General features: G+C 37.0%; 2 protein-coding genes across 6 annotated transcripts in view; one reads left to right on the top strand and one right to left on the bottom strand.

Annotated features, from left to right (window-relative positions):
* Nucleotides 1–7,638, bottom strand: part of C5 (complement C5) — a 34,035-nt gene extending 26,397 nt beyond the window's left edge. For both annotated transcript variants that reach the window (XM_063352985.1, XM_063352986.1), the window contains exons 1-8: nucleotides 7,516–7,638; nucleotides 6,312–6,504; nucleotides 5,198–5,360; nucleotides 4,512–4,582; nucleotides 3,794–3,885; nucleotides 1,630–1,712; nucleotides 1,073–1,163; nucleotides 652–757 (exon numbers count right to left, since the gene is read on the bottom strand). In XM_063352985.1, coding sequence (XP_063209055.1) covers nucleotides 652–757; nucleotides 1,073–1,163; nucleotides 1,630–1,712; nucleotides 3,794–3,885; nucleotides 4,512–4,582; nucleotides 5,198–5,360; nucleotides 6,312–6,504; nucleotides 7,516–7,580 — 864 coding nt within the window. In that variant the 5' untranslated portion in view covers nucleotides 7,581–7,638. The remainder of the gene's footprint in view (nucleotides 1–651; nucleotides 758–1,072; nucleotides 1,164–1,629; nucleotides 1,713–3,793; nucleotides 3,886–4,511; nucleotides 4,583–5,197; nucleotides 5,361–6,311; nucleotides 6,505–7,515) is intronic.
* A 1,649-nt stretch (nucleotides 7,639–9,287) lies between these two features.
* CNTRL (centriolin) overlaps nucleotides 9,288–27,642 on the top strand; it is a 35,675-nt gene continuing 17,320 nt past the window's right edge. For 2 of the 4 annotated variants that reach the window (XM_063353001.1, XM_063352999.1), the window contains exons 1-18: nucleotides 9,288–9,512; nucleotides 10,949–11,192; nucleotides 11,611–11,744; nucleotides 12,287–12,417; nucleotides 13,757–13,898; nucleotides 14,761–14,947; nucleotides 15,044–15,237; nucleotides 16,069–16,125; nucleotides 16,965–17,084; nucleotides 18,006–18,231; nucleotides 18,694–18,803; nucleotides 19,955–20,149; nucleotides 22,701–22,854; nucleotides 23,534–23,754; nucleotides 24,465–24,641; nucleotides 25,669–25,803; nucleotides 26,635–26,780; nucleotides 27,257–27,437. In XM_063353001.1, the coding sequence (XP_063209071.1) occupies nucleotides 10,982–11,192; nucleotides 11,611–11,744; nucleotides 12,287–12,417; nucleotides 13,757–13,898; nucleotides 14,761–14,947; nucleotides 15,044–15,237; nucleotides 16,069–16,125; nucleotides 16,965–17,084; nucleotides 18,006–18,231; nucleotides 18,694–18,803; nucleotides 19,955–20,149; nucleotides 22,701–22,854; nucleotides 23,534–23,754; nucleotides 24,465–24,641; nucleotides 25,669–25,803; nucleotides 26,635–26,780; nucleotides 27,257–27,437 (2,721 nt within the window). In that variant the 5' untranslated portion in view covers nucleotides 9,288–9,512; nucleotides 10,949–10,981. Of the gene's footprint in view, nucleotides 9,513–10,948; nucleotides 11,193–11,610; nucleotides 11,745–12,286; nucleotides 12,418–13,756; nucleotides 13,899–14,760; nucleotides 14,948–15,043; nucleotides 15,238–16,068; nucleotides 16,126–16,964; nucleotides 17,085–18,005; nucleotides 18,232–18,693; nucleotides 18,804–19,954; nucleotides 20,150–21,391; nucleotides 21,621–22,700; nucleotides 22,855–23,533; nucleotides 23,755–24,464; nucleotides 24,642–25,668; nucleotides 25,804–26,634; nucleotides 26,781–27,256; nucleotides 27,438–27,642 lie in introns of those variants that run through there. The other 2 variants (XM_063353002.1, XM_063353003.1) reach the window with 2 other exon arrangements.

The raw sequence follows: 27,642 nt of genomic DNA, 5'->3' as shown, positions 1-27,642 counted from the left end.
ATTGTCTGTTTTCAGAGTAAACAAAAGTGGAGACATGTTAACGAAGAATTCTTTATTCCTTAAAATTATTGATAAGTAATCAACCAATGGCACAAATCACAAATTCTGCATGCAGGCCCAACAATAGGTAGCAATAACACAGAGTTGTCTTCACTAAATGAGGAAAGATAATGCCTTTTATCATTTCTCAATGACTAAATTAAAAAGGCCAGACTAAATAAGGGAGGGATAATTGGTGGAGAACAGACTCCCCATAGTACATCAATGTGATTTTGATCTCCCATCATGATTTGGCATTACTACATTGATCCTATATTTTATTTCTTTTGTTTTTTTTTTTTTCTGTAATAGACAGCATAAGAGTTATTTAGTAGATATTTCAACAACACAGTTTGCTCAAGTGAGTAATTGGACCAGATTAAAATTACATTCTGTCTCAGATGCTGCCTCTGAGTTTCATTTTCAAGTGCATTTCTATGACCACAATGATAGGATTACACAGGAAAAGCTGACACTGAATTGCTGTTGATGCCAACTAGGAGTTGGAACCTATTCTCATCAAATTTAATGGGAAAACTTGAGTGGAATCGGATCAATCCTGAACTAAGCATATGGAACCTACGCAAACTAGATTGGCTTGCTGCTTCTTACCCTAGTTACATGCATTGCACGAGGCATCATTCTTTTTTCATTTTCTTCAATTATTCCAAAACGAAGAAAAACATCAGCACTTGCAAGCCTCTTATTATAAAAATAGCTGAGAACAAAACAACAATACAAATGCTTTTAAGATTACTTTAATGGCTGCAACAAAGCATTCATTTTTGAAGAAGAGTAATTTCATAGGCAAGAGATAGAAAACAAATGTCTGTGTAGCTTTAAACACTTCTATTGAAAAATAATCACTTTGTAAGGATTTTAAAAAAGGTGACAATTCTCTTATGGAGCAGAAAGGACTGGAATACAGGGGTTCTTGAGAAAGTAAAAGAGGAAACTTCTGTACACGAGAGAATCATTCTTCAGGTAAAAGGAGATGCACACATATTCAGAAATCAAAGCCAAATTTCCTTACCTAGCTTTCACAACAATCCTGAAGTTCTCAAATTTATCAGAACTAATAAAGTTGCTTTCTGGCTCTATGAGGATGGAAAAGCTTGGCATTGCTGAAAATGGAGTAAAAAAGAAAGCTGCTTAGATGTGCTTTTTTACATTAAGCCACAGGTACTCAGAAAGACGCCCCTGTAGAGCCATCAAAGAATCACAGTTTCAAGTTATTTGAATTGCATTATAGCTCCAAAATATAGCTGGCAGCTCATCCACAGTGAAGACCAACTTACAAAGCCCAAAGTTATCCGCAGTTGCCTTGGCTCCACATTTTGCATCAGGGCAACTATGTCAAGATGACCCAGTATACTAAAGAATACCTCTATTTAGAGGCAAGTTGTATTAATACAGTCTTATACCAATGTTTACAGTGGCATTACACTGCATCTCGTTGCTGTGTATAAGCAGGCCAATGTTACCTCAGGCATTTCTGCATTTCTTCCTCTGTGTTGTGTAGTTGTCCTCTATAAATTTCTCTGAAAAAAACATTTAAAACTGAAGGTTCACAGTATGGGCACACCTTACCATATTCCTTAACTTCAAATTTTGCAACAGCTGAGGTTATGAAATTCTTCTTATACTTGGCTTCAATCTTCCAAATTCCATACCTATGAAATGGCAACAATCACTTTTTAAGATGATAAATAATGTCACAGACAAAAGTTAATATTACTACTTAACAATACTTTATCTTAATAATTAGAGAGAAAAATCCTGCACCAAGTTTTTGCACATGTTCAATGCCTATTTTGAGAAGATTCTGCTTTGATATATTAACAATTATTTGAAACTTATTTTAAAGCATTGAAATAAATTGGAAAAGAATATGCCATTATTTGTATTATGACTATTGTCAGAATTATTGTTTTACAGTTACAAGCAGAGACACATTTTGAAGACTGTAAATGTAACTAGGGTCATTAAGACGTTATTTGCTACCTTCTCTCACTTGCCAATTACCAGTCCTGGGGCTAGACAAATGCCTGTTTGTGGCTGTAAGTCTGTTTCAGTGCAGTCAGCAGGATGAGTATCTATCACCTACCTGATTTACCATAATTTGGATTATTTTTTTTTGCCACTAGATGCACTCAAAAGGTATTTGCTTCATTTCAAATTGTTTTACATAAACCCACAGAACTTCTACGTGCAGAGCATATCTAATTGTGTATATCTTCCTATCTTACCATTCAAAGCAATCTGATCCAGTTTGCTTTAATTTACGTACCACATCCATTTCATCTTTGCCAGTTTTGTAACATAGGTAAATTTGCTCAATGTAAGTGAAAAACGCAGTCTTTTCCCCTAATAATAGACACATGGCCGGAGGGTATGACCAATTATCAGTTGTTTCGTTAAATAAAGGAAAACTCAACACACTTAGCCATTTATAAGGTTGTAAAGCACAGTAATAAAGAATTCAGAAAATCCACAAAAAAAGCAAGTTTGTTATAAGGAAACATTTAAAGTTCGAGTTGGATCAAGGATTGAATAATAATTTGACATATATATACTATAAAAAAGGATTAAGCATGTTAGTTAACTTCTTGCATAGACAATCTAAGTTGTAGTTCTAACATGCAGTACCTTGTACTTAAAAAAAAAAAAATTAAAAAAATGAGTCTTTCAGTGCATCACCATCTTAAATTACATCAAACAAACCAAGAAAGCTCTACTAACAAAACTTTGTACGATGGCCAAAAGCAGATGGTTCACAGTGATTGGATCCATCAGAAGGGTCATCTTGAATGAAGACATACAAGCAGTCAGATCTTGACTGAGAATGGGTATGTGTATCTACATTCAAAAATGTAGATTTTGGCCAAGAAAATGCACCAAAGGACTCATGCAGACTTCAATTAGGGTCCTTCTCTCTCTTACTACAGCACTGAGGCACAACTGCAATTTACATAATGATTTATAGAAAATCAGTTCCTACAATCTTTCGGCTGTTTAGACCATGATAAAAATTATGCAAGTCTACTGATAATGGATATTCGGGTTCAAGAAGGATACAAAATTAATTTTTACTTAGACTGAAATTTTTGCCAATTTCCTAATGAAAAATAAATCAGTCAAAAATCATTTTTGCAAGGACCTGCTAGCATCCTTCTGCCAATTCAGTGAATCGTCAGCACCCTCTCAAGACTAAAAGGAGAACTGCAGAGTTATTTATTTTGTATGCTGCTGTTTCTGGAAAAATGCTGGTGATTTCTATGAATATATGTATGAAATAAGAATGTGTCCCCTCCTTGAAATCAATACATCTTTGACACTGTTTCTATCTCTACAATAGAAAGCTTTAGGTTTTGTTAATATTCCTTTTCAATTGAGCACAACAAACCTACCACTAGCTGTTCTTTAATTTCAGTTTTATCACCCGTATTTCCACTCACTACATCTCTTCATTTTCTCTAATTACAGTGAGCATATGTCACCTATTTGAAAACGCAGAGAGTAAGCTTCCCACTTGCCTTTAGGAGACAAATGTTAGTTTGGAAGTCAACTTTAAAGGAGAATACTTGTTCATAAGTTCTTTATTTATACCATGGTTACACACTATGTGAAATGTTAGAAAACTCCAAGTTTCAAGTCATGCATACTCCGTGTATCAAGCAAAAGACACTCTGACAGTCTGTAAGAAAAGTCAATATTATGTTAATAACTCTCAAAAAGCATTAAATAAATCTACTTAGGATTAGGAGGAATCTTGAAGTCAGGAAAAGAAACTATTCCAGTAAAATCATCTTCTTCTACAATATCCACTTTTACTCCTTCAGGATCCTTTAAAATACAACAGGAAAGAATCAGCAGTTACAGATCATTCTTCTCAAAAGGAAAATCTTAACTCTGTGATTTCAGTGGGAACCTGGCTGTAACATATTTTTCTAAGAGTTTTGCCATGTTCACAGCATGAAAACACAAACATTTTTAGAAATAACTTAGACTGAAATTCTGATAAACCATTTTACTGTGGTTCCAACAATTAAAAGCTGTTACTACACAACGCTTTTAAAATTGCTAAAATGTTATTGTAATAACAAGCCAACAACAAGTTAACAGCAAAAAAAATAGTAGATACTGATTATTTTTATGTCTTAAACGAAATAGACAACAGTATGAAACCCATATATTATTAAAATTCCCTCAAAAATCCTTTCCCCAGGTATTAAAGATAATTAATATTTTTTTTCTTTTTTTCCATTCTGGAACAACTTCAGATCTGGGACATGAAAATCTCTATCCAACTGGACAAAGTAGTTTTTAGATCCTGTAAAAGATTTCTGGCTATGTGCAAAAACATCTAACAGTTTTATTAAATATTCATTGCGATACTGATCTACCATTTAACCACATTTATTGTTTTTGTGATCTACAGAATATTAATATTAAATTAAATTACAACTTACCACAAACGTTAGGACAGTTTCTCGCCGAGCTGGCTGCAGTTCTTCATTCAGGGAGTAAACCCTGACTTTCACTGTAAGAATTATTACAATAAATGTCAAAGACATACCATTATAGAGATTTAAAAAGCAAACAAGCAAAAAAACTGCCCGAACCCCAACCTTTTGTCCATATTAATTTTTTAACCTTTTGGTATTTACAGAATGCTCTTGACCTTTTGTCAGTATGGTGTCCAAAGAGTATTTATTCGTGCTAGCAACAAGAGACCCTGCACCACCACCCTTTCACATTGAATCATTACAGTGCAATATTATTTTTTACCATCACAATCCTACTATATCCCTTTTGTAGGAAAAGAGCTCAATCTACATGAAACCAATGATTCAGTCATCATTTCTTCACAAATATTTTTAACATTTTCTCAGGAAAATGTTTCACTCTTTGGGCCATGGATCAGTCATTTAGGGTGTAGAGGACAGGGACTAAGACAATATTGGGAGAAGTGATAAATTTCCACAGTGTGATCAAATAGTTCAAAATATTATTCTGATGATTAAAAAATTAAATAGCAGCCAATGGCAATACAACATAACCCAAGAGCTCAAAGGACATTTAAATCCTAATTCCTTGGCAAAGTCAACAGACTTTAAAAATTAAATAACAGCCAAGAGAAATAAGCATTATTTACCTGACTGATCAGGAGTATAAACTGGTTTGTCTGTATGAATAAAAAGAAATCCATTCTCATAGGAAACACGCATTTTTTTTAATCTTGTAAAATGTGGAGAAACGGCTTCCAAATACACATATTTGACTGAATCCTCTGTTCTTGGTAAATCTGTTGGCTGAAGCTGGACGAGATGAAATAAAGACTTTTAGCAAATATTAAAAGATTTTTAAAGACTATTAAAATATTTTTCAAGTATATTTCCCTACACATTTGGGGGGTTTGGGATTTTTTTTTTAGAAGAGTATCTGAATAGCAATTACTATCGTGTTGTTAATTATTATTAAATAAAAATATCAATACCCATAAGACTTTATTATTGCTTACATCATAGATGATGGTCTGGAGTACTAAGCTACAAACAGATATTTTGAAATTTTGCATTTTATCTATCTCCAGAACTACAATAGCAAAGTGCAAAGCCCAGTTGAGATTATGAGAGTACATATTATCAGATTTCCATTTATACACATGATAAATCCCGGCCACACCAAAGCTGCTGTTGTGGTTGGTAGTTTGGTGAAATAGCTATCTTGGCTGTAAAAGGAAAACTGGGCAAGAAGGATCTCTGGAATGCATCACTCCAAGTAAAACCTTTTGGTCACCAGCTTACAGTAAAAAGCACTCTTTGCTTCAAGCAAATTAGTTAAATAGAGCTTTATGGTGAAATCTGAGCCCCTTTGGAGCTTGTCACTGACATACAAGACCAAGTTTTGAAACTCGGTTTAGTTACTGTTTTAGCTTACTCTGAACACTCAGTTGACATATCTTGTCCATGTTCAAAACGTCTTCATTCTCCCCCTTTTTATTTTTTAAAGTTACGCGACTATGAAGTTTCTAAAACAGTTTGATTATACATTTAACTTTGGTGTCACTCCTTTACACTAATTTTAGCCAACATAATTTCAATTTCAGACAAACTAAAATGAAAAAATCTACATGTGGCAAACTGAGAATTGAGGCAATAAGCTTCCCTTCACAGTTTAAACAACAGAAAACTTACCATAATATTTTTTTAACACTTATAACCAGATGTCACAATAAAAACACTGCAAGAAAAGTTTGAATTCCTTACTGTTAAAGTTACAGCATCTTGGAATTTGTTGGCTGGAGTTAAAGAAATATGGCCAGAAGAATAAACAGCAAGCTTATCTGGAAAGCTTCTTAAGGCAATATTGACTGGAAATTCCTTCTCATAACCAAAAGCTTGCACTACAACTTTCTCAGATGCCCCAACTCGGAAGATCTTTGGTGCTGTTAGCACATATCTGTATATGGAATATAAAACAATAAAAGGGTAAGGAACTATATTTTTTTCGGATTTACTACTTCCCTTTGTAATTCACTTACGTAAACACTGATAAAGCAAACAAACTAATCAGGCTAAGTTATTCTAAGACACTAAAACACAGTAGAGCTCCAGTCGGAATAATTTTTACAAAAACTGTAATGTAACATTACCAAATAACAGCTTAGGTGATGTTTGATTGTGCAGACACACAAAAGCGTGTCTACGAAAACAGGCTATTTACATGGAAGTAATTATTCCTTTTGCCAAATTAAACCCTGAAATACTAATCTTCCAAATAGTATACTTGTGTAGTTTTCACACCAGTAAAGTTCTTACTGAAACAGATGGTGCAACTTACAGTGAAGGCAAATGTGAATAATTTTTTGCAGCATTACTCTAATTTCTTCAGTGCTTTATGAACTGAAGTATGTATCATTCCACAAAAGCATAAGCCAGGCTTTAGTAACTGACCACTTAGTGTATCTAAAATATGTATGATGTGCTGCTGAACAAAACATTTGATATATGTGCAGCTTCTTTGTCTGAAATGCCAAAAGCACTTAGGTTGGCCACTTTCTATACACCATTAACAGATTCAAGAATTAAAAAAGCACTGCCAAGTACAATTGTAAAATACACATTTAAGTAAGACCTTTCAGCAAACTGTAACAAAGTATCTGTCTTCAGAAACTACAAAAAAGCTAATGAGCACCACCCTTATTTCTTAACTTTTTTGCACGTTTATCTTGTGGCACGTAAGATGACGACTCTACCTCTTTCTTTGGCAGCAAATACAGTAATTCCAGAACCATCAGTCCTTTTTCTAGCATTAGTTCCACATACACTAGTGAGAATTTTGTGAGTGAAAACACATCAATTTGGATAGTGCCTTTTGTATTGGCTCTACTTAAATTCTGTGTCTATTTACCTAAAATAGCAGATAACAATCAAGTAACATTTACAGTAAATTGTGTATTTAATTACTTACGTTTTCTCTTGGCCATAAGTTGTTCCAGAAAATAGCAAAACAAAAAAATATACTAAAATTGTCATAGTGTCTATGACAACAGCAAACCATAGATGCTAATGATTCTGGATTAAACTGTGTTTGACTTTTGCTGTAGATGAACAGAAATACCAACACATTTCACACATAGTTAATAATTAATTGCAGATCATGTTTTACTAAAATGTTATTGCCCCCTCCCAAGGAAGCCAGAACAGCTAAACTTAGGAATTTTTTCATTTAGGATTTCAATTTTTGAATATGTCCAGAGCAATCCTATGTCAGTCCTAACTTTTTCTGTTTGACAGCTCCATTTAAAAAAAAAAAAAAAAAAAAGAAATCTGAGGTAGCAAAAACCCCTCCAACATAGAAAAGTTTAATTCAGTTTGTCCTTCAGAAAATAATTTTTATTTAAATCAAAGTGATTTTAAATTTGCATAAGAAGAAAAAAAAGTATTTGAATTATATCAAACACAACACACTGATGTTTAGACAAGAAGTTTCCTTTTTTATTTTGAAATAACCCTTCCCTTGCAAATTTCTTTTAGCCATTTGTATTCCTGATTATGATAACTTTCTGAGTACTACCATTACAAATAAAACTGCAAAATTAAAATATTAAGGCACAATGCATCTATAACATGTACTATTTTAAACAGCATTTGCTAAAAACACATTGGTGACAAAACCTTTGCGTGCCTGGTACCTAAGCATAGGACCTCAACAAAAAAGTTTATGAAAAGTTAAACTAAAGTTGTGCAAGACTTCTCCAGTTTAAACAAATACCGTAGCCAACCTTTACGGGAAAGACATTTACAAAACTATTTCTGATCAATAGAAAATTAGGTTACAAGAAGACCAACTTGGGCTTCTCAACAGATGTAATAAATTACAAGGGAGGCAACAATATATAGAATAAAATCTTACAAAAGTGTAAGGTGCTTAATATTATTAAAAAATAATGGCCCAAATACCTATCACTAAATACCAAACAATGAGAATTCATAGAGTAAGTTTACAGAGGTGGTACATAAACATTAAGGAGCAAACAGTAAAGCACACTGGAAAACATTTTAAAAGTCTAACAATAGTCTATAATGATGATTTTTAAAGCTAATTATGTTCCTTCCCTACGTTCTTTTTCATATTTGGTATACTAATTTTTCAACCTTATGTTTCACACCTAGTTGTATGAATTCCAAAGCAACACACACAGCCCAAAACCATTACAAGAGATTTATTTCAACAGCAATTGCAGTGGCAATTTAAGCCTACTAAATGGAGTTTCTCATGATCAAATATAGTACATATTTCCAATGCAACATACAATGTTCCAGAGTAAAACCCATCCACATACCGCTTTACGCTGAGACCAATATATATATACAGATATAGAAAAAACAGACATAAAAAAAACCAAACACGAACATCAAAAAACCCAAGAAAATCCCTATCACCACAGAAGACTTTGTTACTTATACAGTGACATGGGCCTCAATTATAACAAAACCTCTCAGAATCCACCCTCCAGCAGCTGAGGGCCGGGCAGAGGCAGAGCGCCCGCCCCTGAGGCAACGCGGCGGTTGGTGGCAGGAAAAGAAACCACCGCCGCGCACGCGCTGGAGGGGGCCAAAGCGGCGGGAAAGTCGCGCGGGGAGGGGCGTGGCCTCGCGAGGGCCGGGCCCGCCCCGCCCCGCCCCGCCCCGCCCCGCCCCCGGGCCCGGTCACCCGTCGCCGGCCAACAACCAGACAAAATGGCGTCCGGTTGGCTCGTAGCGCCGGCCTCTTAAAGGAGCCGCAGCACCTCGGGCCTGGTGGCCGGTAGAAACGACGAACGGCCGGCGGAGGAAGGGAGGCGGGAGAGAGGTGTGCTGAGAGCCGGTGCCTTCACGCGGGGTCGCTCGGAGGCCGCCCTGTCCGCTACTGCCCCGGTGGCGACGAGCGGGAAGCGGTGAAACAGCGTTACCATGTCAACGCAGGTAATCAAAGCGGAGGCCTGAGGGGAACCGCCCTCGGCGGGAACCGGCGTCCCCCTTCAGCGAGCACCGTCGCTCCCCAGCCGCCTCGCTGCGGGCGCGGCGTTGCACCACAGCCCGGCCCCGCGGAGGGGAGCTCGGCCCGGGGCTCGGCCGGCAGCGCCGTGCCGCGCCGGGTGGTCGCCATCCTGTCAGGTGTGGGCCGGCCGGGGCGGGAGGGCGGGGAGAGGCCGGTGGCTCGGCTGAGGCAGCCGTTAACTGGGAAGGGAAGGAGGCAGCGGCGGCACCGAGGACTCCTCTGCTCCCCGCCGGGGCGCGGGGTACCCCCGCGGCAGATCGCCCTGGCCGGGTCCGCCTAACGCTCCCCCCTTCCCCACCTCTTCTAACGTGAGACTTTCGTCCTGGTTTTCATTGCAAAAGCACAATCTGTTCTCAAGAACCCGCACTAAAACGTCTAACTGCGCTCCTTAAAATATCAAGAAACTTCCCCAAAGTAGCTCCTCGCTAGCTCCCCACCCCTCTCCTGCCTCAGTTTCCTGTCCCTGAATGAGTTGTGCCTCCAAGTATGGAACAGAGCGGCTCCTTCTTTCTCCTTGAAGATTCAGGGGGAAAAAAAAGAATATCCATTTTAATGAAGAAAATCTTCTCAACTTAAGACACAATGTGATCACTCATACACCTCAAAGTTCCCTTAAAAGCATATGTTTCTATCATAAAGAATATCTTAAAAGGTGCATTTTGTTTATTGGGTCTAGGTTTTAGTAAAAACCTGTCCCTGAAGATGGTCACTACAAGTGCTTTTGTGCATTGAACGCGTACATGACAGCTTCTACACTAACCTCTAGGGAAATATATTCGTCACTGGGCGAAGTTTCTGTTAACATTCTCTGGAAGTTCCCAGGCGGTCACGGAATAACTTGTTTGTAGAAAAAGGAACGCTGAAGGAATGCCAGTGCTAGACTGATTTTATTTTTTTTCCCCTATTGTCTTTTTTTTTTTGCTTGTATTTGCTCTTCTATTTGTAAAGTGGGTAATTTCTAGCTTTAGTAAAAACAATTGGGATCCTAGCCCTCTCTTTCTGGCCTCTGCCAACTATGTTAAGCTGAGGTACGAGTATCTGCAGACCTGACAGACTTTGTGTAAGCCATAAATTGCAGGACAGTTACCAAGATGAGTAGCAAAACAGAAAGCAGTTCAGCCAGTTCCTGGTGTCGCGCTGTAGAGTGGTGTAAGCAAACAGGTATACCATTCATCCCAATATATGTTAGCCCATGAAAACTGGAAGCTGTCACCCGTTGGAGAATTGGCTTAGGTGTAGGGTTTTGGCACCATATCGTTGCTGGAAATATTTTCTTGTGCTAAAAAGGCAATTTTGTTGGCATGCAAACCATTAAGATTTAGACGTGTGTACAGACTGATGTTTATTTCTGTTCTTCCAGATATTGGTCATATGATATTCTCTGTTCCTGGCAATGAAGAAGGGCTCAGTAAGACAAGCATTATGTAGAAAAACACAGATGTCAGCTAGTCCAATGCCTCCTGGCAGTTCAAGTACCAGATCGCCATCTCCTCTTAGCCAACAGGCGTCTCCATCTCCTTGCAAAAGCATGGAACGGAAGCACCAACAACCTGATATTACAGCAGAAAATGCAGAAGCTGCTTTTGAGTATAGGTTTCATAAAGGTATTGTATAAATGACTGCAGGTATAAAAGTACATACTAAAAAGCCAATGTTCTGTGAACTGTGTGATTAAAGATGTGTAATCTGTTGCAAAGAACTCTGAAAAACTTGCTTTCATCTTTTGGTACTCAAATGTTGAAGTGATAATAATGAAAGATGCGTAGAATAATGAGACTTTGACTCCTTCCATTCTGTGCTGGGTGAAGACTGGCAAAAGGAGATGCATACTGTGCTTTTTTCAAAAGACTATACACGCTTACGTGTCATTTCCTGTAAATGCTTCTGGCATTCTGTTTCTTCTCATCCTTTGTGTGGAGAAATAATTTTCAATGTTTTCCCAGTATTCAGTGTCAATAGAAGACTAGTATAAAAATCACCAATTCTTTTGCTACTAAAGGTAGTTTCTCTGTTTTATTTCAGATGAAAATGGTGTTAGCGCAGGAGTTAGGTACATTACTGACCCCCTTATAAAAGGTCTGTCAAAACAGGAAAATTTGGCATGTATAAGCTCACTGAATCTTTCTTCCCCAAAGGATGGGGACAAGAAATTTAAGGTAAGTTATTGAAAATAACTGGTAATTAAACAAAGTTAAAAATTTATTTTGATTTCTTTTTTGGTAAAGTTCTATTTTTAAGTGGATGTAAACAGCTATATTCTAATTATGCTAGCCTAGTTCTACAAGCACGTTCTGTTTAAAAAAAAAAAACGACAAAACAACCCATCAGTGGAGACTTATGCAAAAGAAAAAATTTTTGATCAGTCAGTCAGACTGAAATTTAGAACACCATCCATTTGTGTAATTTTTTATCTTTTGGATTGTGCTGGTTTGCTTTGTTGTTTTTTTTAATGTCAAGATCCCTGTTGTGCAGATGAAACTGGTCCACTGTAAATTTAAAATCTAGTTTTCCTCCTCCAACACTATAGAAGACTGTACCTAAACCAAGGTTTTAGAATGAAACAGTGAAACTGTGATGAATAAAATGTTAGAATACTTTCTGTTTTTTAATAGGTGGTTGTTAAAAACAGAAATCTGCCTTTCTCTTAAAATAAATTAATAAAGGTGAAGTGCTAATGGATTAATTTTCTATTCTATAGTACATAGAAAACTTGGAAAAGTGCTCTAAACTAGAGACACTAAATCTTAGTAACAACCAAATAGAGAAGATTGAGAAGTTGGATAAACTGATGAAGCTGCGTGAACTCAACTTGTCTTGCAACAAAATCAGGTAAGCAGAAACACTGATGTTTGGTAAACCCAGATACAAGAAAGCTGACATTCTCTCCTGAGGTCTCTCACAGGTGTGAACCGTTAAGGTGAATTTCTCATCAGTTGTATGTCAAGACTAACAGGCTTTGGTGAGATCTTCTTAAAAAGCACAAGGTCTTAGGTATTAGAAGGATAAATAGTTTGGGGAGGTGCTGTTAGTGTACCATGGTTACAGTTAAACTTGTTTCCCTAGGAAACCAAGCCAGAAATACAAGTTTCCAGGTACCATAATTAAGAGTATACAATAACCCAATTACATGCATTAAAAATTTAATTAAACTTTTACTGTATATCATTACAGGTAAATAAAGGAAGTTTTCTTTTAGGAGAGGAAGCTGAATAGACTTAATCAGTCTGTAAACTCACTAAATTGCTTTTTCACTTTCACTTTTTTAAGTCTGGTGTCTTTTCTAAGTAGTATAAAAATGCTGAAGGGCAATGGTTCAGGCAACAGCAAAATTCTTTGTTTCCATTAATTTTTCTGTTAGCAAATTATGATCTTTACGTGAGACTTACTTTGCAGTAGAGCAGGTGCGATTTCAGTTAACAATAGGAAGTAAGAAAGACACTGTCATTTCTACACATTGCATTCTCACAACTTCCTCTCTCAACAGGAATTGAAAAGGTCAGAGTAGCTTTTAGCTACTGCTATATCTTTTCAGACTTTCGTTATATACAGTTGGTTCCTACTCAAAAATAGCATGGTCACAAGAGCACATTCTACTGTACTTTGTTATAATACTCATACCTTTAGGTAAAAGCCCAAATAAACTAAAACTTAATTTGTTTTCCTTGTTAGCTACATAGTGTTTTAATAAAAACACTAAAAAAATGTAGTTCTGCATACTGTCACTTTACAGCTGGCCCTTCCTTTGTATGGGGAAAAAAACCCAACCCCCCCATCTTTATTCTGGTTCATTTGTGTCCCATAACATTCTCAGGAGAAAAAGAAATAAATTTTGCATATTAAAATGGGATTATCACACATTAAAATAATGTTAATGTTAAAATTAAGATATGTAAAAGTAAAGGTTTTGCCACAGTGAGCAAGAAAGGCTTGCTGTGATTTTTTTTTTTTTTTTTTTTGGTCTTAATGTAGTACTTGGAAGTAAACTGGTGTAATTTAATTTGAATTGTGAGTCCATGGCAGTAAACAACTCTTTTTGGTAATCTCTTGGGTGGTAATTATTTGAGACAGATTTTGCTGTAGTTTATCCATAATGCCTCAGTTACACTGTAAATTTGCTCTGGTTCATGATAAGTGATGTTTTTGTCCTTTCCCCCCCCCCCCCCCCCAGTAAAATTGAAGGTATAGAACATATGCAGAATCTACAAAAGCTGAACCTTGCAACGAATGAGATTGAGCACATTCCAGTGTGGGTAGGGAAGAAACTGAGATCCCTGCGCATCCTTAATTTGAAACAGAATAAAGTATCATCCGTAAGTGATTATCATTAGGAACAGTAATTGCTCAGAATCTTTTAATGATTTTTCATGATTTTCATGGTACGTTTACTTTGACTGACTAACCCTGAATAATTGCTGTGTGTCTTTCCACAAAGTCTGTTGTGAAACACAGCCATTGTGAGCCTAACAAAGTTGTTTATCAGAAAATCTCTCCTTCTGTGCTAGCTATTCAAAGCATAATATAGGTTATATTATGTTGTTCAGGAAATGGTAAGTTTTTGAAAACTTAAGGAAAACTTGGTTACAATGTGAAGAGTTTTGCATGTTACTGGTGGTGTTCCTTATGATAAGTTAATTGTATGGGTTTGGAGACCTGTAAATAATCATTTGCTTATATTTAGTATTTAGGACATGAATAGATTTACTTCTGTGGTCCAGGCTAATTTCCATGTTTTTCAGCTACAAAAGGGTGTCTATGAAATGAAGTCACTTAATAAAATCCCTGAAGGAGTCATGCTACTTAGGAGGAGAGATGAACCAGCTTTGGGTACCCCTCACGATAAAATCTCCCTTTTCTTAGGAATAAGTCTGGGGGAATGGAAGGTTATATATATCCACAGGCCTTGTTATTCTGGAATTTCCAAGGTCAAGCTTGATGTAATTTGCCCTCTTTGCAGCGGTATTTTTTCGTAGAAGAAACAATTTGATTTTAGGAAGTTACTTTAGTCATAGTACTGTGTATGTTTCAAGAGATTACACTTTAGCATAAATTTTAAAATTAGAGCCTTTGAGATGGACCAAACGTAAAACATTCTATACAGTCAGAAATTCAGTAATGGGGGTTTAATTGTTTTTGAAAGGATGTCTAAAGTTGTTCCATTTGTCTTTGATTTAGCTCCATGATATAGCTAAACTAAAGCCTCTACAAGATCTGACTTCTCTATTCCTTGCTGATAATCCAGTTGTAAGTCTGCCTCACTACCGCTTGTACACCATATTCCACTTGCGAGCGCTGGAAAACTTGGATGGACAGCCAGTGACAAATCGCGACAGGCAGGAAGCTCTAGAGAGGTTTAATTTAGGTAATAGTAATATATTAGAACTCAAGTGAGTGACATAAAACTTCTTAGAAGGAGAAGATTTTCTATTTTAATTTTTCTATTATTTTGGTTTTTCAGAAGAGATAGAAAAATTAGAAAGAGAGTTGGAAAATGCAGTAAAGGAGATAGAGAACCTTAAACTTAACCAGTCCAAAGTGCTTGAGCAACTTCGCCATCAGGATGAGGTCAACAAATCATTAAAAGAAAAGACTTTGCAACAGAAACAAAGCTATGAAGACCTACAAAGGGACCTGGGCACCAAAAATGAATTGGTAAGATAATCACTTGCACTAAGTAAATATTTGGAAGTTTTGATGTCAGAAACAGAGCAGTCAATGTGGGAGGGCAAATGGCTGGTGGTTTATGTTTAAAATTGAGAGACAGAACTCAGGCACTCAACTTTTAGAGATTGATTATTCCTTCATCACTTCTTCAGTGTTCTTCCTGTGGATAAAGTAAGTATATTGAGCCAGTAATCAGTATCACTTTTGTAATTTATACTTCATAGTAACTTATTTGTTTGTCTCTAGTAATTTTTTTGTTGTTGTCGTTTAAAATTTTGTCAGTTGATGAAAGGTTAAGGATCCTTTAGCTGCTAAATTGCCAGTGTACTGAGTCTCCTGTGTTGCTTGGACTTTAAAGTGCTGCTGCAATAAGGGAAAAGATTAAATGCTTTTACAAAAGCAAGGTGTTGTATGTCAGTAATACCGCTTGATTATTGTTCTGGTAATGTCCATTAGTTTACTTGTACTTTATTCACATCATCCTAAGATCTTAGGTTTGACAGGTGCCTTTCAGTGGTAGCTATAAAATGCAAGAGAAGTCCTGTTGGCTTGAGAGTGCTCCGTTGTGAATGACCTGATTGGAACTTAAAATATAGCTTTTATCTTACTTGTTAGACTTGTCCTCTAAAATTTTTTCCTTCAGAATCTCTATATCTAATATTTCTATAGCTGTTTATTCTGTGGACACGCACACTAAACCAGCAGCCTATTTCTAAGATGTAGTTTTCAGTATAGTGAGATTTAGCAGCGTATATTTTGCAACTTAACCCACTCTTACCCTTTGGATGACAAACTTTGCTTGCTTCTTTCCTCCTTTAGCTGGTGTATTGGTTTGTCACAGTTCCCTTTCCGCAGAGCCTTTATTCCTCACTAAAGGTAGCCCTACTGTGCTCCTGGGTTGCATGGTTATTTTTATTTCTAGGATTTATTTGCATGTTTACTGCAGTAGGAGCATTTGTATAAAGTGTTCCAGTAAGGCTGTATATTCACTGTGGGTTTTGGATGCAACTTTCTTGATTTTTTTTTTTTCGTATTTTTTTTCTTTGAAACACAGATAATTTTTGCTTGACACATATTGGGTTTTAAAATCTTCCTTTAAGCCTTTCCTTTATTCCAGTCTGTTCTATTTCTTTTCCTCCATTAGTCCTGCTTTCCACTGTCTATTGGAGTTTTGCTGCATGTTCTCCTTCAGGTATTCAGCGTGAAAAGTTGATTTAAAAAGAAATCACATGATGGACTTTTATTTAAAACAAAATAGCACAAAGTTAAGCCAAAATGAAATGCATAGGCTCTGTACACTTGAGATGTTTTGTTTCTCTTACAGACAATAAGTGTTGAACTGCTCATGAGTAGCAGAAAATATATTCATTATTTGGCATTGATTTTTCTAAAGGATTGTACCCAAATTATTTTTTTTTTATTGTGAGTTAGTCACAAATTTATTTTCAAACCTTTGATACATGTAAACTTAAAAGGCCTTTCATGTGATCATTTGTGTTATATTAATTGTGGGGTTCTTGTCTACTGTTAGTCGTCATATTGTATCTTGTAATAAAGTTGCACTTTGATAGTCTTGATCCAAAATACACCATCTTTTTCTGCTGTGAGCTTTGTTTCAAAGTTAATATCCTTGCCTTGCTCTCTGCTGAACTGAAATGTATGTGACAATGATGACACTTGAATGAACCAACTTACTTTGTTTACTGGTTTATTAGTTAAAGCAGAAGACAACGGAGCTAACCCGAGCTTGCCAGAAGCAGTATGAATTGGAGCAGGAACTGGCGTTTTATAAGATTGATGCAAAATTTGAGCCATTAAATTACTTTCCATCAGAGGTAATAATTTTTTAAAAAGAATGGATCTTTTCATTGTTGTTTCTCTTGCTTTTCAACTCAGAAAACAGAAAACTTAACAGTTTTTCTATCATTCCAATAGATACTGCTTTATTAAGAGTTATTGTTTATGAAATATAAAAATCTAATTTTAAAACCATAAGTTACAAGATTAGAAATGAATCTGAGTGACACTTAATGTGTTGAATATTAGTATACATACCTACACATGTATGGTTTAGCTAAGTAGAGTCAGTGAAGAAACATTTAATTCTTATTATTAACCAAAGAAATGGTAGTCCATAAATGACAGTCCTTTCTTCTGGCTTAATTCTGGAGGCCCTTTCATGTGGAGAAGTTCCACAAGCCAGAATGTTCTTGAGTTAAACGGTATTAGAATTTCAGTCCTTTTTCTGTTGTTTTTTTCTCATAGTCGAGCTAACCTCTGTCGTACTTGCAAAACAATTGCAGAGATGCCTGAAAGAAAGGGGTCTGCACAAGAAATGTAAAGATCAGTAATCATTAACTATGAATCATTTTTTTAAGTTATGTTTGAGTAAGGTTTAAGTGCAACAATATGATGGACTAAGTATCACCTGTATTACTAAGTCTAGTATATTACTAGTCTATACTATCTTACTAGTCTAAAATATTATAAAAAATGCCTCCAGTTAAATATTATCTGGCGTTACCCATTTGCCACAAACTGATCATACCCTAATTGGGTTGGTTTTAATTCCATTATAAAATAATAAGAATGTTCAAGGCCAAACAAGTCAAGTGTAGTCTGTTTTCTTCTAATTATTTGAATTTCATATTGGTTTTCCTTTATATGCATGTTAAGAGAGTCAAATGTATATTATGAGTTGACTGCAACCATATTTCTGAAATACATATAAAGACATATTGCTTCATACATTTCAGGATGTTGAACTTGATAACTTACCTGGTGAAAGCCCATACATTGGTAAAGCTAGGTATAAAAGAAATATGTTTATAGGAGAAGGCTACATTGCTAGCAAAGCTCAGCAGATGGAGATTGGAAAAATGCAGCTAGATGAAAATGACTTCTGTCAGAAACCCCAGATGAAATTGCAGCTCCAAACTCTAGATGAACTACTAGAGAGCAAAGAAAAAAAGATTCACTCAGGTAAAATCTTAATTTTTATCAAATAAAAGTTAAAATAGGTATATCAATGTAGTGTATTCCACTGATTAAATGCTTGACGCATACTTGACATGAGAATAGCAATAGTGTGTCAAAAGCTGTCAGTGCTGTAATTTCTAAGCACTGTACTTGATGCATTTTGGGTCAAAACCATTACAATTTCTTTTTGATATTATTTTAATATTACTCAGGATGGAAGGATTAAATATTACTGAAAAGAGAGTGCTAGGGAGGTTTCATATTTGATGCACTAATTTAATTGTATGAGATCCATTAAAAAAACTTTAGATGTACTTTTTGAGAAACCAGACTGTATTAGCGTTATCACTCTTAAGAAAATGCATTCTTATTAATGTTTTAAAAGAAAATATGTGTATTCTGTTATACAGAATACTGTAAAGTATTTTGTGGGGTTGTGGGTTTTGTTGGTTTTTTTGCCTGCAGCACAAAGAAGATTAGAAGAACTGCAAAGTGCAATAGCAAATGCAGAGCAACAGGTTTTGAAAGTAACGGGGGAACTGCAACAACTGGAGGATTCTCTGGCTCAGAAAAAAGTATGCAAAGAAGCTAAGTGAATGTTTGAAGCAGTGTTGATGTAGAAAATGTAACTGTTTTTCTCCCTGTTTTTTTTTTTAAAGGGGCCATTGGACAGATGTAAATCTATTTGTCATGCATCAAAAAAAATCTTACAGGTTTTAGATAGCTTGTTTATAAATAAGATGTCAGATTTGTAGTACAAATAATTGCATCTAGACATGTTCCACATGATGCTGCTGCTGATTGTTAATTTTCTCCAGAACGCTCTGAAAGAACATAAATACAGATTTGAGTACTGCAGTAAGTGGGCAGTTAAGGGTCACTGCATTATGCAGCAGGAGATTTAGATTTGAATTTGAACTTATCTTCTCAGTTCCGATAACCAGAAGCTTATAGCTCCTGAAAGGCTTAGTAGACAGAGCAGAAAGTAACAGAGCAATGTCACAACAGTGTAAGCAGTGCTTATGACATGACACGCATGTTCATGAGAGAGGAGGTTTTACCTGAAGCTCTCAATATAATTGTGTGGATTGAATATATCCCAATTTATCAGAAAAGGCCTTTCAGGAAGGACTGTAACTGTGTAGGTTTAGTTGTGCAGCTAATAATAAGCAATGTAGCTACATAACTGACAGCAATAATTAATTTAAATATTTATAAGCATTAAACTAAAATTGCATCTTCCATTTCTTCAACAACTGTCATAAATTATTGCTATTTTTAGTCTTTAAACTTGCCTTAAAATCAGTGACCAGAATCTTCCATTTTTTACTTAAGAAGCCGTAACTGTGGGAAGGGAAAAAAAGGCAATCCGGATAGTCTTCTTAAGACTGCAAGAAGGAATTATACAAGAGACTTTTGAAGTCTTGTTTGGAAACAAAGCACAAGATATTGGTCAAAATGAGGGTTCTGGCATTTCCTTGCATGGTAGACTAACACTACAAAGTTTCTAGTTGCCATAAGCAAACTGTCTTTGTATTTTCTAATTTCTTTTGAGAAAATCCTATGAGGTTTTTTCTATCTTAAGAAGATTCAAATCCATGAACAGATCATTTTTAGGCAACCTGTTAGGCTAAACTAGCAGTCTGATTTAACTTTTAAAAATGTTCTTGATCAGCTGTGTATTTTCAATTTGGCTTTTTACCCAACCTCCTAACGCGATCTCCAGTTATCACAGGCCAACAAGGAAGGTCTTGAACAGCAACTGAGTGAAAAGATACAAATCCTGCATCAGCTACGCAAGGAAGCTTTAGAACTGGAAAAACAAATGGAGAAACAGAAAAGAGAAATAGGGAAAAAACAGAAAGAGCTTGCAGACTTGCAGAGTTCTCTTGCTTCTGTAAATCCTGAAGATCCAAGACACGTAAGTAAAAACTGAAATCTTTTTATGTTCTGCATATAGTCATGTACTGAGAAATGTAGTAAAGACTATTTTAACTGATTGCCACTCAGTTGCACGTATCTTGTGAATTACATATTCTTTAGCTATTTATCAGTTTCCTTAGCTGTTACCATTTGAAAAACATACAACTCCTCATAACTCTAAAACAAACAAACAAACAAAAAAAAACCCAACACAAAACCCAATTTTGGTTAAGTGCTTGGGCAACTAATTTTCAGTGCAGTTGCTTTACAGCACATTACAAACTAGATCTTTATGCTTTGCAAAAACGTGCTGCGCAGACCCTCAGAGACAACTTCTGTGTATGAAATCCTTAACGCATCTTTTTGTACAATCTGGCCTTAAAGATTTTCAAGGTGTGTGTAACTGCAGCAGGCCTATAGCTGAAGCTCTGCTTTGTCAGGGGGCTCTTGCATTGGCACAAAAGTCTGTTTGCAAGAGGTCGGCCTAGAAAAACTGTCTGGAGTAGCAGATGTGGCTGCCCTGGACCAAGTGGTGACAACTTTTATTAATGTTCCAGCCTGAAAACTGCAGACAGCTTGAAGGCAGCAGCAGCTTTGGCTTTCTGTGGCAGTCCAGCATCCAAAAAATAGAATCACTTTTCAATAAATCTTTTCATAATTAGAACTATTTGTACTGCCTTTTTGGTGGGGCGTAATGCCCTTTCTCTGCTGTCACATAGGGTCCTGTCATTACTGACCAATTCAAGGTGGTCTCTGAGGTCCCATGTTACAGGGTTGGGGCAAGGCTGGATGCACCAAGAAGAGCCCAAACTTGACAGTCTCATTTATTTTGAGCTCCAGGGAAGCAGGACCTTTGATTTCTGAGTTATTAACTATGTTTGGGTACAGCAAATGTTTATAGAAATTAAAATGAACTTGAGTTACTTTTAAAATAGTTTTTAAAAAAGCTTGTGTCTTTTTAAATGAGAGCTTTTCAGGCCAGCTTGATGCCTTTAAGTATGCAAAGAAAGAACTTTTATGCTTGGCTCCTGTTCTCTGCTGAGGCCTGCAAACACTTTTAAAAAATGCATTATTTTTTTTATTATTATTATTTTTGACTGAGCAGTTAAGTACCAGCAGGGCTGTGCGCATTTGGGGCAGGATCCCTAAACTCGGGGCCCGGCCCCTCGCCGGCACCGAGCCCGGCCCTGAGCCCGGCCCTTCCCGCTTCAAATCACAACACAGGAAGCGCCGGCCGCGGCCAACGGCCCGGGGAACGGCCGGGGGGCGGCCCGGGGAGCGGGGAACGGCCCGGGCGGCGGCCCGGGGAGCTCCGGCTGGTGCCGGGGCAGGGGCGGCCGGAGAAGATGGGAGACCCCGCTTAACGCCGCCTGAGCTGAAGATACCGGTTCTTTAGTCGAATGAATTCTAGCTCGGGGGTGGGGCGTTTTGCATGCGGTACCGGAGGAAGACAAGACAAAGGCAAAGCTGTAAGTGTTTGGATTTTTTTAAACAGCTCCCGTGTGACATTCTGCAGCTGCAGCAAAATGACTCAGCAGCAGCGCCTCTGCTTGGGTTTTACTTGTTGAAATTTCACTTTTGAAAGCCGAATGGCTGGTTGTCTTTAACAAGGTGACAAGTTGAATTGTACTAACGGGAATGTTAAAAATAACTTCAGGTTTAATACATTAAAAATACAGAAAGCTATGGTTTTATCCATTACTTTTGTTACAGAAGCAACTTTATAAATTACTTTTTGTGAACTTGTATTTAAAATTTCTACTGCTGGCTTGATTTATTTTTTTGATTAGTAAGAAAAAGGCGCTGCTTGTCATGACAGTGTAATTCTGTGCTTTTTTAAGTTTTCTGGCATTTGAGGTATTTGTGAGTAATTTCATACGAGTGAGAAACAGATAGCACTATATTGTGTTGATAACCTAGTTTTGTATAGTGATAACCTAGTTAATTCATATTAAATGCTTGAAGTCCTGACCAGAATCTGTGTGAGTTGCAGGTACGGTGTATTTCCCATAAATATTTTTTTTAAAAAAAATACCTTTTTAAAATTTGCTTTAAGTAAATCTTTGCTATAAAGTTAGCCTGACTTGCTGGTTGTTCAGAGTATTTTTCTTTGGGTGGTGACCTGACATGTTCTAAAGCATCATCTGATGTGAAGGCAATGCAGGATGACAGGATTAAAGCTTCTGTAGGAAATCATGTTTGTTCTTGACTGAAAGAGGAAATTGTATAACAGAAAGTAAAGGCAGGAAGAAAGGTAGTAGCCATGAGTAATAATTTATAAATGCAGGCCTTGTTCATCATGCCTGGGCAAGGGGCAGACTACTAACAATGCTGCTAGTCACACAGATTGCTTGCCTATCTGGGATTCTTTGTGGGGCAGTAATGAGATAAAAAAACAAAAAAACTCCAAGCACCACAACAACACAACATGCTTGTGACTTTTACTGCTGGTGGTAAGACACTGCAGAACTGAGCTAAAATATTAATTTGACTTTTTTTAATCTGTATTGACATTGTCCCACTTTACCTTTCCAACTCTTAATTTACAGGCTCACATGAAAGCTCAAAAAGCAAGTAAAGAACAGCAGTTTGATGTAATGAACAAACATTACAAACAGCTTGAGAGTCGCCTGGACGAAATGCTCTCTAGGATTGCTAAGGAAACTGAGGAAATCAAGGACTTGGAGCAGCAGCTCACTGATGGTAATTTTTTCTTCATATATTACAGTGTTTCTTGTAGTAAGGATAATGTAACAATTGAACTAAGGATTCAATTTTGTTTATCTTTGCTTAAATGACATAAAGAATGCGTAGGAAAAGGTCAAAAAGCTATTCTTAACTGATCTAAAAGGAGACTTGGTGTAATTTTTTTTTTTTTTTATGTTCATCTCACATGTACATGGTTGGGGGAAAGTTGTTTGCGGGGTGGGTTCGTGGGGCTTTTTTGTTTGTTTTTTCCTTGAGGTGGAGAGAAGTTTTGGAAACTGATTTAATAAAGTCAATGAACTAAATTTTTGTATACATTTACTATATGTCTAGTTCATATGAAAGTAAATATCCCAGAAAAGAATAAGAATATAAAAACTAAACCAAAACTGATTTAGGTGTAAAGGTAGCAAATGTCATCTTAGGTGGCAGGCAAGAGGGCACAAAGAACTGCAGTTTCGTTTAACTCTTCCAGTGGTCAGGTTAAGACGGTAACATGGGAACTCCTAGCCTATAAAACACAGCACAGGCGCGTTCTGGTTGAGTTCTGGTTACTTGTTGTTACTACGTATTCCAATAGGTGAAAATCTTAAAGAAGATTAAGAAAGGCAGGTTTTTTATTTTGTAAATAGGTGTGTTTCCTTAACTATCTCAAATTTGTTTTGCATTTCTGCAGGTCAAATAGCAACAAATGAAGCACTGAAAAGGGATTTAGAAAGTATTATCCTTGGATTGCAGGAATACCTGCAAAGTGTTAAGTGTCAGGCAAAACAGGCCAATGATGAATGTAAGGAGTTGCAGAAGGATAAAGAATCTTTGCTACGAAGATTGGCAGATCTAGAAAAGGAAAGAAACAACCTGGAAATAGTTGCCATGGATGCAGAAAATATGAGACAAGTAAGGCTTTAATACTATGTTGCTTCCCAAATTCAGATACTGAAGAATAAACCTTAAAAAAAAAAAAGGGGGGGGGGGGGGCGGGGCAAATTGGGAATAGCAAAGCACAGTTTCTTAGATAATATACATTTTTGATATGGTAACTTCAATTAGATGTGTCCACGCACCTTTAGAACAGAATTTGGCCTTTAAAACCAGTTGCAAGAGACACTCAGTAAATCTGTACTTTATGGAAGATGTCTCAGAAATGTAGGCTTTGCCTTTCAGACATTACTAAAAATGGATTTGCAGTCGATGTCATAATGAATTGCATTAGTGAAAACTGTCTGGACACTCGCTGAGGATGTGCATATTATTATCTTGCATCCGTGCTATCAGGCAGTTACTGAGAGAGCTGTCTTAGTAGCCTGGTAAGTTTTACGTAAACCTTAGTACCAAGGACAAATGCGTATCACTTCAAGCTACACCTTTCCAACTTAAGTGTAGATTTTTGTACAGTCTGTCACAGTAGTGTCATTGACCTGAGCTTTGAATGTAGTAGCGCCACCTAGCTTTAAGTTTTAATGTTTAGTGATCGGGGTTAGTTACTTCGATCTACCTGCTGTCGCGGTGATGGTGAGCTCCAGAGTAACAGAGGAAGAGAGGCAACATACTGTAAGAAATCTTGGCTCTCCTGTGTACATACTTCTAAAATGAATGTAAAATTCCAGGAAATTATAATGCTGGAAGGTGCACTCCAAGAGCAGCGAGAAATAAATGAATCGCTTAGAGATGCACAAAGGGACATCAGTGCCTATGAGGCTGAACTGGAAGCTCAGCTAAGAGACAGAGACACTGAAGCCAATCAGCAAAAAGAAGAATTGGAAAGACTGAAACAACTTAGCCAGGTAAGAACAGAGCTCTTACACTGCCAAAGGAATAATATACCCTGGGATAAGGGACAACCAAACTTTCCTCCATACCACATCTCCAGCATTGACTTGCAGATAATTGTTGGTTTAGGTGTGCCTCCAAATGGAAGGTGGTATCAGTTTGCTGGGATTTATAACTGTGCATTGAAGGTACGGATCATTTGGGGACCCTGTAGAGAATATTCACTGTATGTAAAGGGAAAATAATAATCTGTGTCTCTTTGGAAAGGGAGAACCATGCACAAGTCAAAGAAACGACACTAAAGCAGTCCTGTGAAAAGTAGTAGGTGAAAGTCGAAGGTTGCCTTTGCTCTTTGCAGGGGAAATTCAGTTTTATAGCAGTCTTTTTTGATTTTGTAATATATTATAAAGTAGTAGCTTTCTGCTGGGGAAAAAAATGTATACTTTAATTTGTGCAGTCCCATTTTATCTTGCTGTTGGGGATCCTCATTTGGATTTATGTATGATGATGATGTACAACTGCTATCTCAGTTCAGTTTCCATTCATCAGAAATGAACATGCTGGGGTTTTTTTGCAAGACATATTCCAACTGCACATTCCAGACTGCAGGCAGAAATGAAAATGCAAAATAGTGAAGCGTGATGTTTTGTCCCCAACCCCTCCAAGTCTTTTGGTTTTGATGTTTCAGGAAAAACTTGAAAGCTTTCTGTAGAGCACTGATAAAATGTATGTCTGTCAGTTACCTGGTGGGTGAGACATACTCATGCTAGGTCTAGATTAGAATTTATAGTACCAGTGATGATGGTGATGATCAAGGTGACGTTTTAGGAAAAATTCCTGCTACCTATGGGGATGGGTTAATTTGGGATGGTTGGGGTTGTTTTCTTGGATTTTGTGGGTTTTGTTTTGTTTGAGGGTTTTGTTTTTTTTTTTTTAGGAGGTGTTGTCATATTGTTATAAGAAATACAGCTGTTGTGTATTTGGGTGACAGGTTGGGGTTGGGAGTGGGGATATTAATCCGAAGGTTTTCTGTGTTTGTAGATGGAACTGTCAGCCCTGCAAGCTGAACTTGAAAAAGAAAGGCAAGCATTAGAGAATGCTCTGACTAAAGCACAACTAGCAGAAGAGAAGGAACAACAAAATTATAAGCTCCTTTCTCAGTTCAAACAATTGCAGGTGAAGTATTTGTTGCCTTTAAAAAGTTACCTGATAACACGTTGTGTTTCCCACTCCCCCAAGGGGAAAGTTGTAAAAATTTTAAAGGATTCTGTGTGATCTTGTTTTGAAGTTCAGTAGTATTTATGACTTCTTGATTTCAGTTTTCTTGTCCAGAAACCCTATACCGTAGTCTTAGCTGTCTATTTTAGATATTTAGATTGACCTTTGAAATAATTTTAGAGCTGCTCAGTTATATTGCAGAGGGATTGATAAATTGTTACATAATTTCCCACAAGCTTCATCCAGTACTTGTCAGTAAGAAAACTATTTGGATGCAGAAGAAAAAGCTGATCCGATACCTGGAGTAAAGCTTACTGTCTCTATTTAAACCTGTGGTCCTGAGGAATCTTACTTAATTGCCACAAAACAGCAATGGCATCCAAGTATAATAGGCAACAGAGCTTGTGATCCTTGAGCTGTCTGGCATTTTATGAAGTGCATAAGTGTACAGAGCTGCTGAAGGGCTCAATCAACAGGATTTCTTTAGGCAACAATAATATATTGGGTTGAAGATCTTCAAAATATGGCTGGCAAAGAAACGCCCTTTTCTCTCACTCTTGCATACTTTCTCTCCCATCTCACACACTCCTCAGAGGGTACAATGACCACCAGAATAGAAGAGCCCGTTTGGAAGGGACCTACAATGAACCCCAGTCCCCCCCAAAAAACACCACCACAAACCCCAAAACACATCTACATATTAAAAATTCTAGCTTTTATCGTTTCTATGTTTGTTTGCTTATGGTTGTGTAGGTGGGTTTTTTTGTCTATGTGTTTGGTTTTTTTTAGGGGGACAACAATCTCCTGAAACAACAGCTTAAAGATCTTCAGAATCAGCTAAACCATGCAGTTGGTAACTTAATTCATCCTGAGGAAGTCTTAGCTTGTATAGATGAACTCAAGCAAAAGCTTCAAACAGGAGTTGGAGAGATTAAGTGAGTAAAATAAAAGTACAAACAGTGTTAGATTTGTGTATGCGAAATTGGTAAGTACATGAGAGCAGCAAGGTACATGTGCCGCATCCTGCTGCGTCCAGCTTGGGGCAGTTCAAACCTGAACTTCAGCCCCCAGTGGTTGTTAAGACAACACCACCTGAGCTCAGTAACTGTATTACTGAGGGGAATATGCAGTCCTTTTGGGTTTCACTGCAAGGGACAGGGTAAACTATTTTTCCCCTGTTTGCCCCTAGCAACAAAGGATGGTAATAAACAAAGATAGAACGGTATAAATAAATAAAGCCAGGATAGAGGTCTGTCTGTGCAGTCTAACGTGTTCAGTGCTGCACCTGAACTCATTTACATTGGATGTCTTAAATTTGCACTGTTGTCTTAGGTTTCATTATTTCAGTATCTGGTATCACAATTTAAAACTGCTATTTTCTGTCTTGGAACTTGGATTGTTTCTCTTTCAGATGTCAGAATTCAGCTGATGTTTTAGGGAAAAGCCTTGCAAATCTGCAGAAAGAAATTAATGACATCCTTGCTGATGCTCAGAGGGAAAAAGAGAAGGCATGGGCTAGACAGAGACAATTGCAGGAAGAAATGGTATCCCAGCAGGAAAAACTGGAAGAAGTACAGGAGAAATATAGACAGGCACGTATCAAAACAATGAAAGCAAGAGTAAGACAATTTCAATATAGCCTAAAAAAATGTAACTTGGAGCCGAAGGATGAAGTTTCACTCTGGATGTGGCTTTGCTACGCTCTGTCTTTCAGAGAGATATAATTTTACTGCAGGTAGACAAATTGAATACGTTTACTTGTCAGAAACACACCAACATCTTGCATCAGAGCAGGAT

This window comes from Chroicocephalus ridibundus, chromosome 15 (assembly GCF_963924245.1).
Source record: "Chroicocephalus ridibundus chromosome 15, bChrRid1.1, whole genome shotgun sequence".
NCBI classification, from domain to species: Eukaryota; Metazoa; Chordata; class Aves; order Charadriiformes; family Laridae; genus Chroicocephalus; species Chroicocephalus ridibundus.
This window is presented reverse-complemented; position numbering and strand designations above follow the sequence as displayed.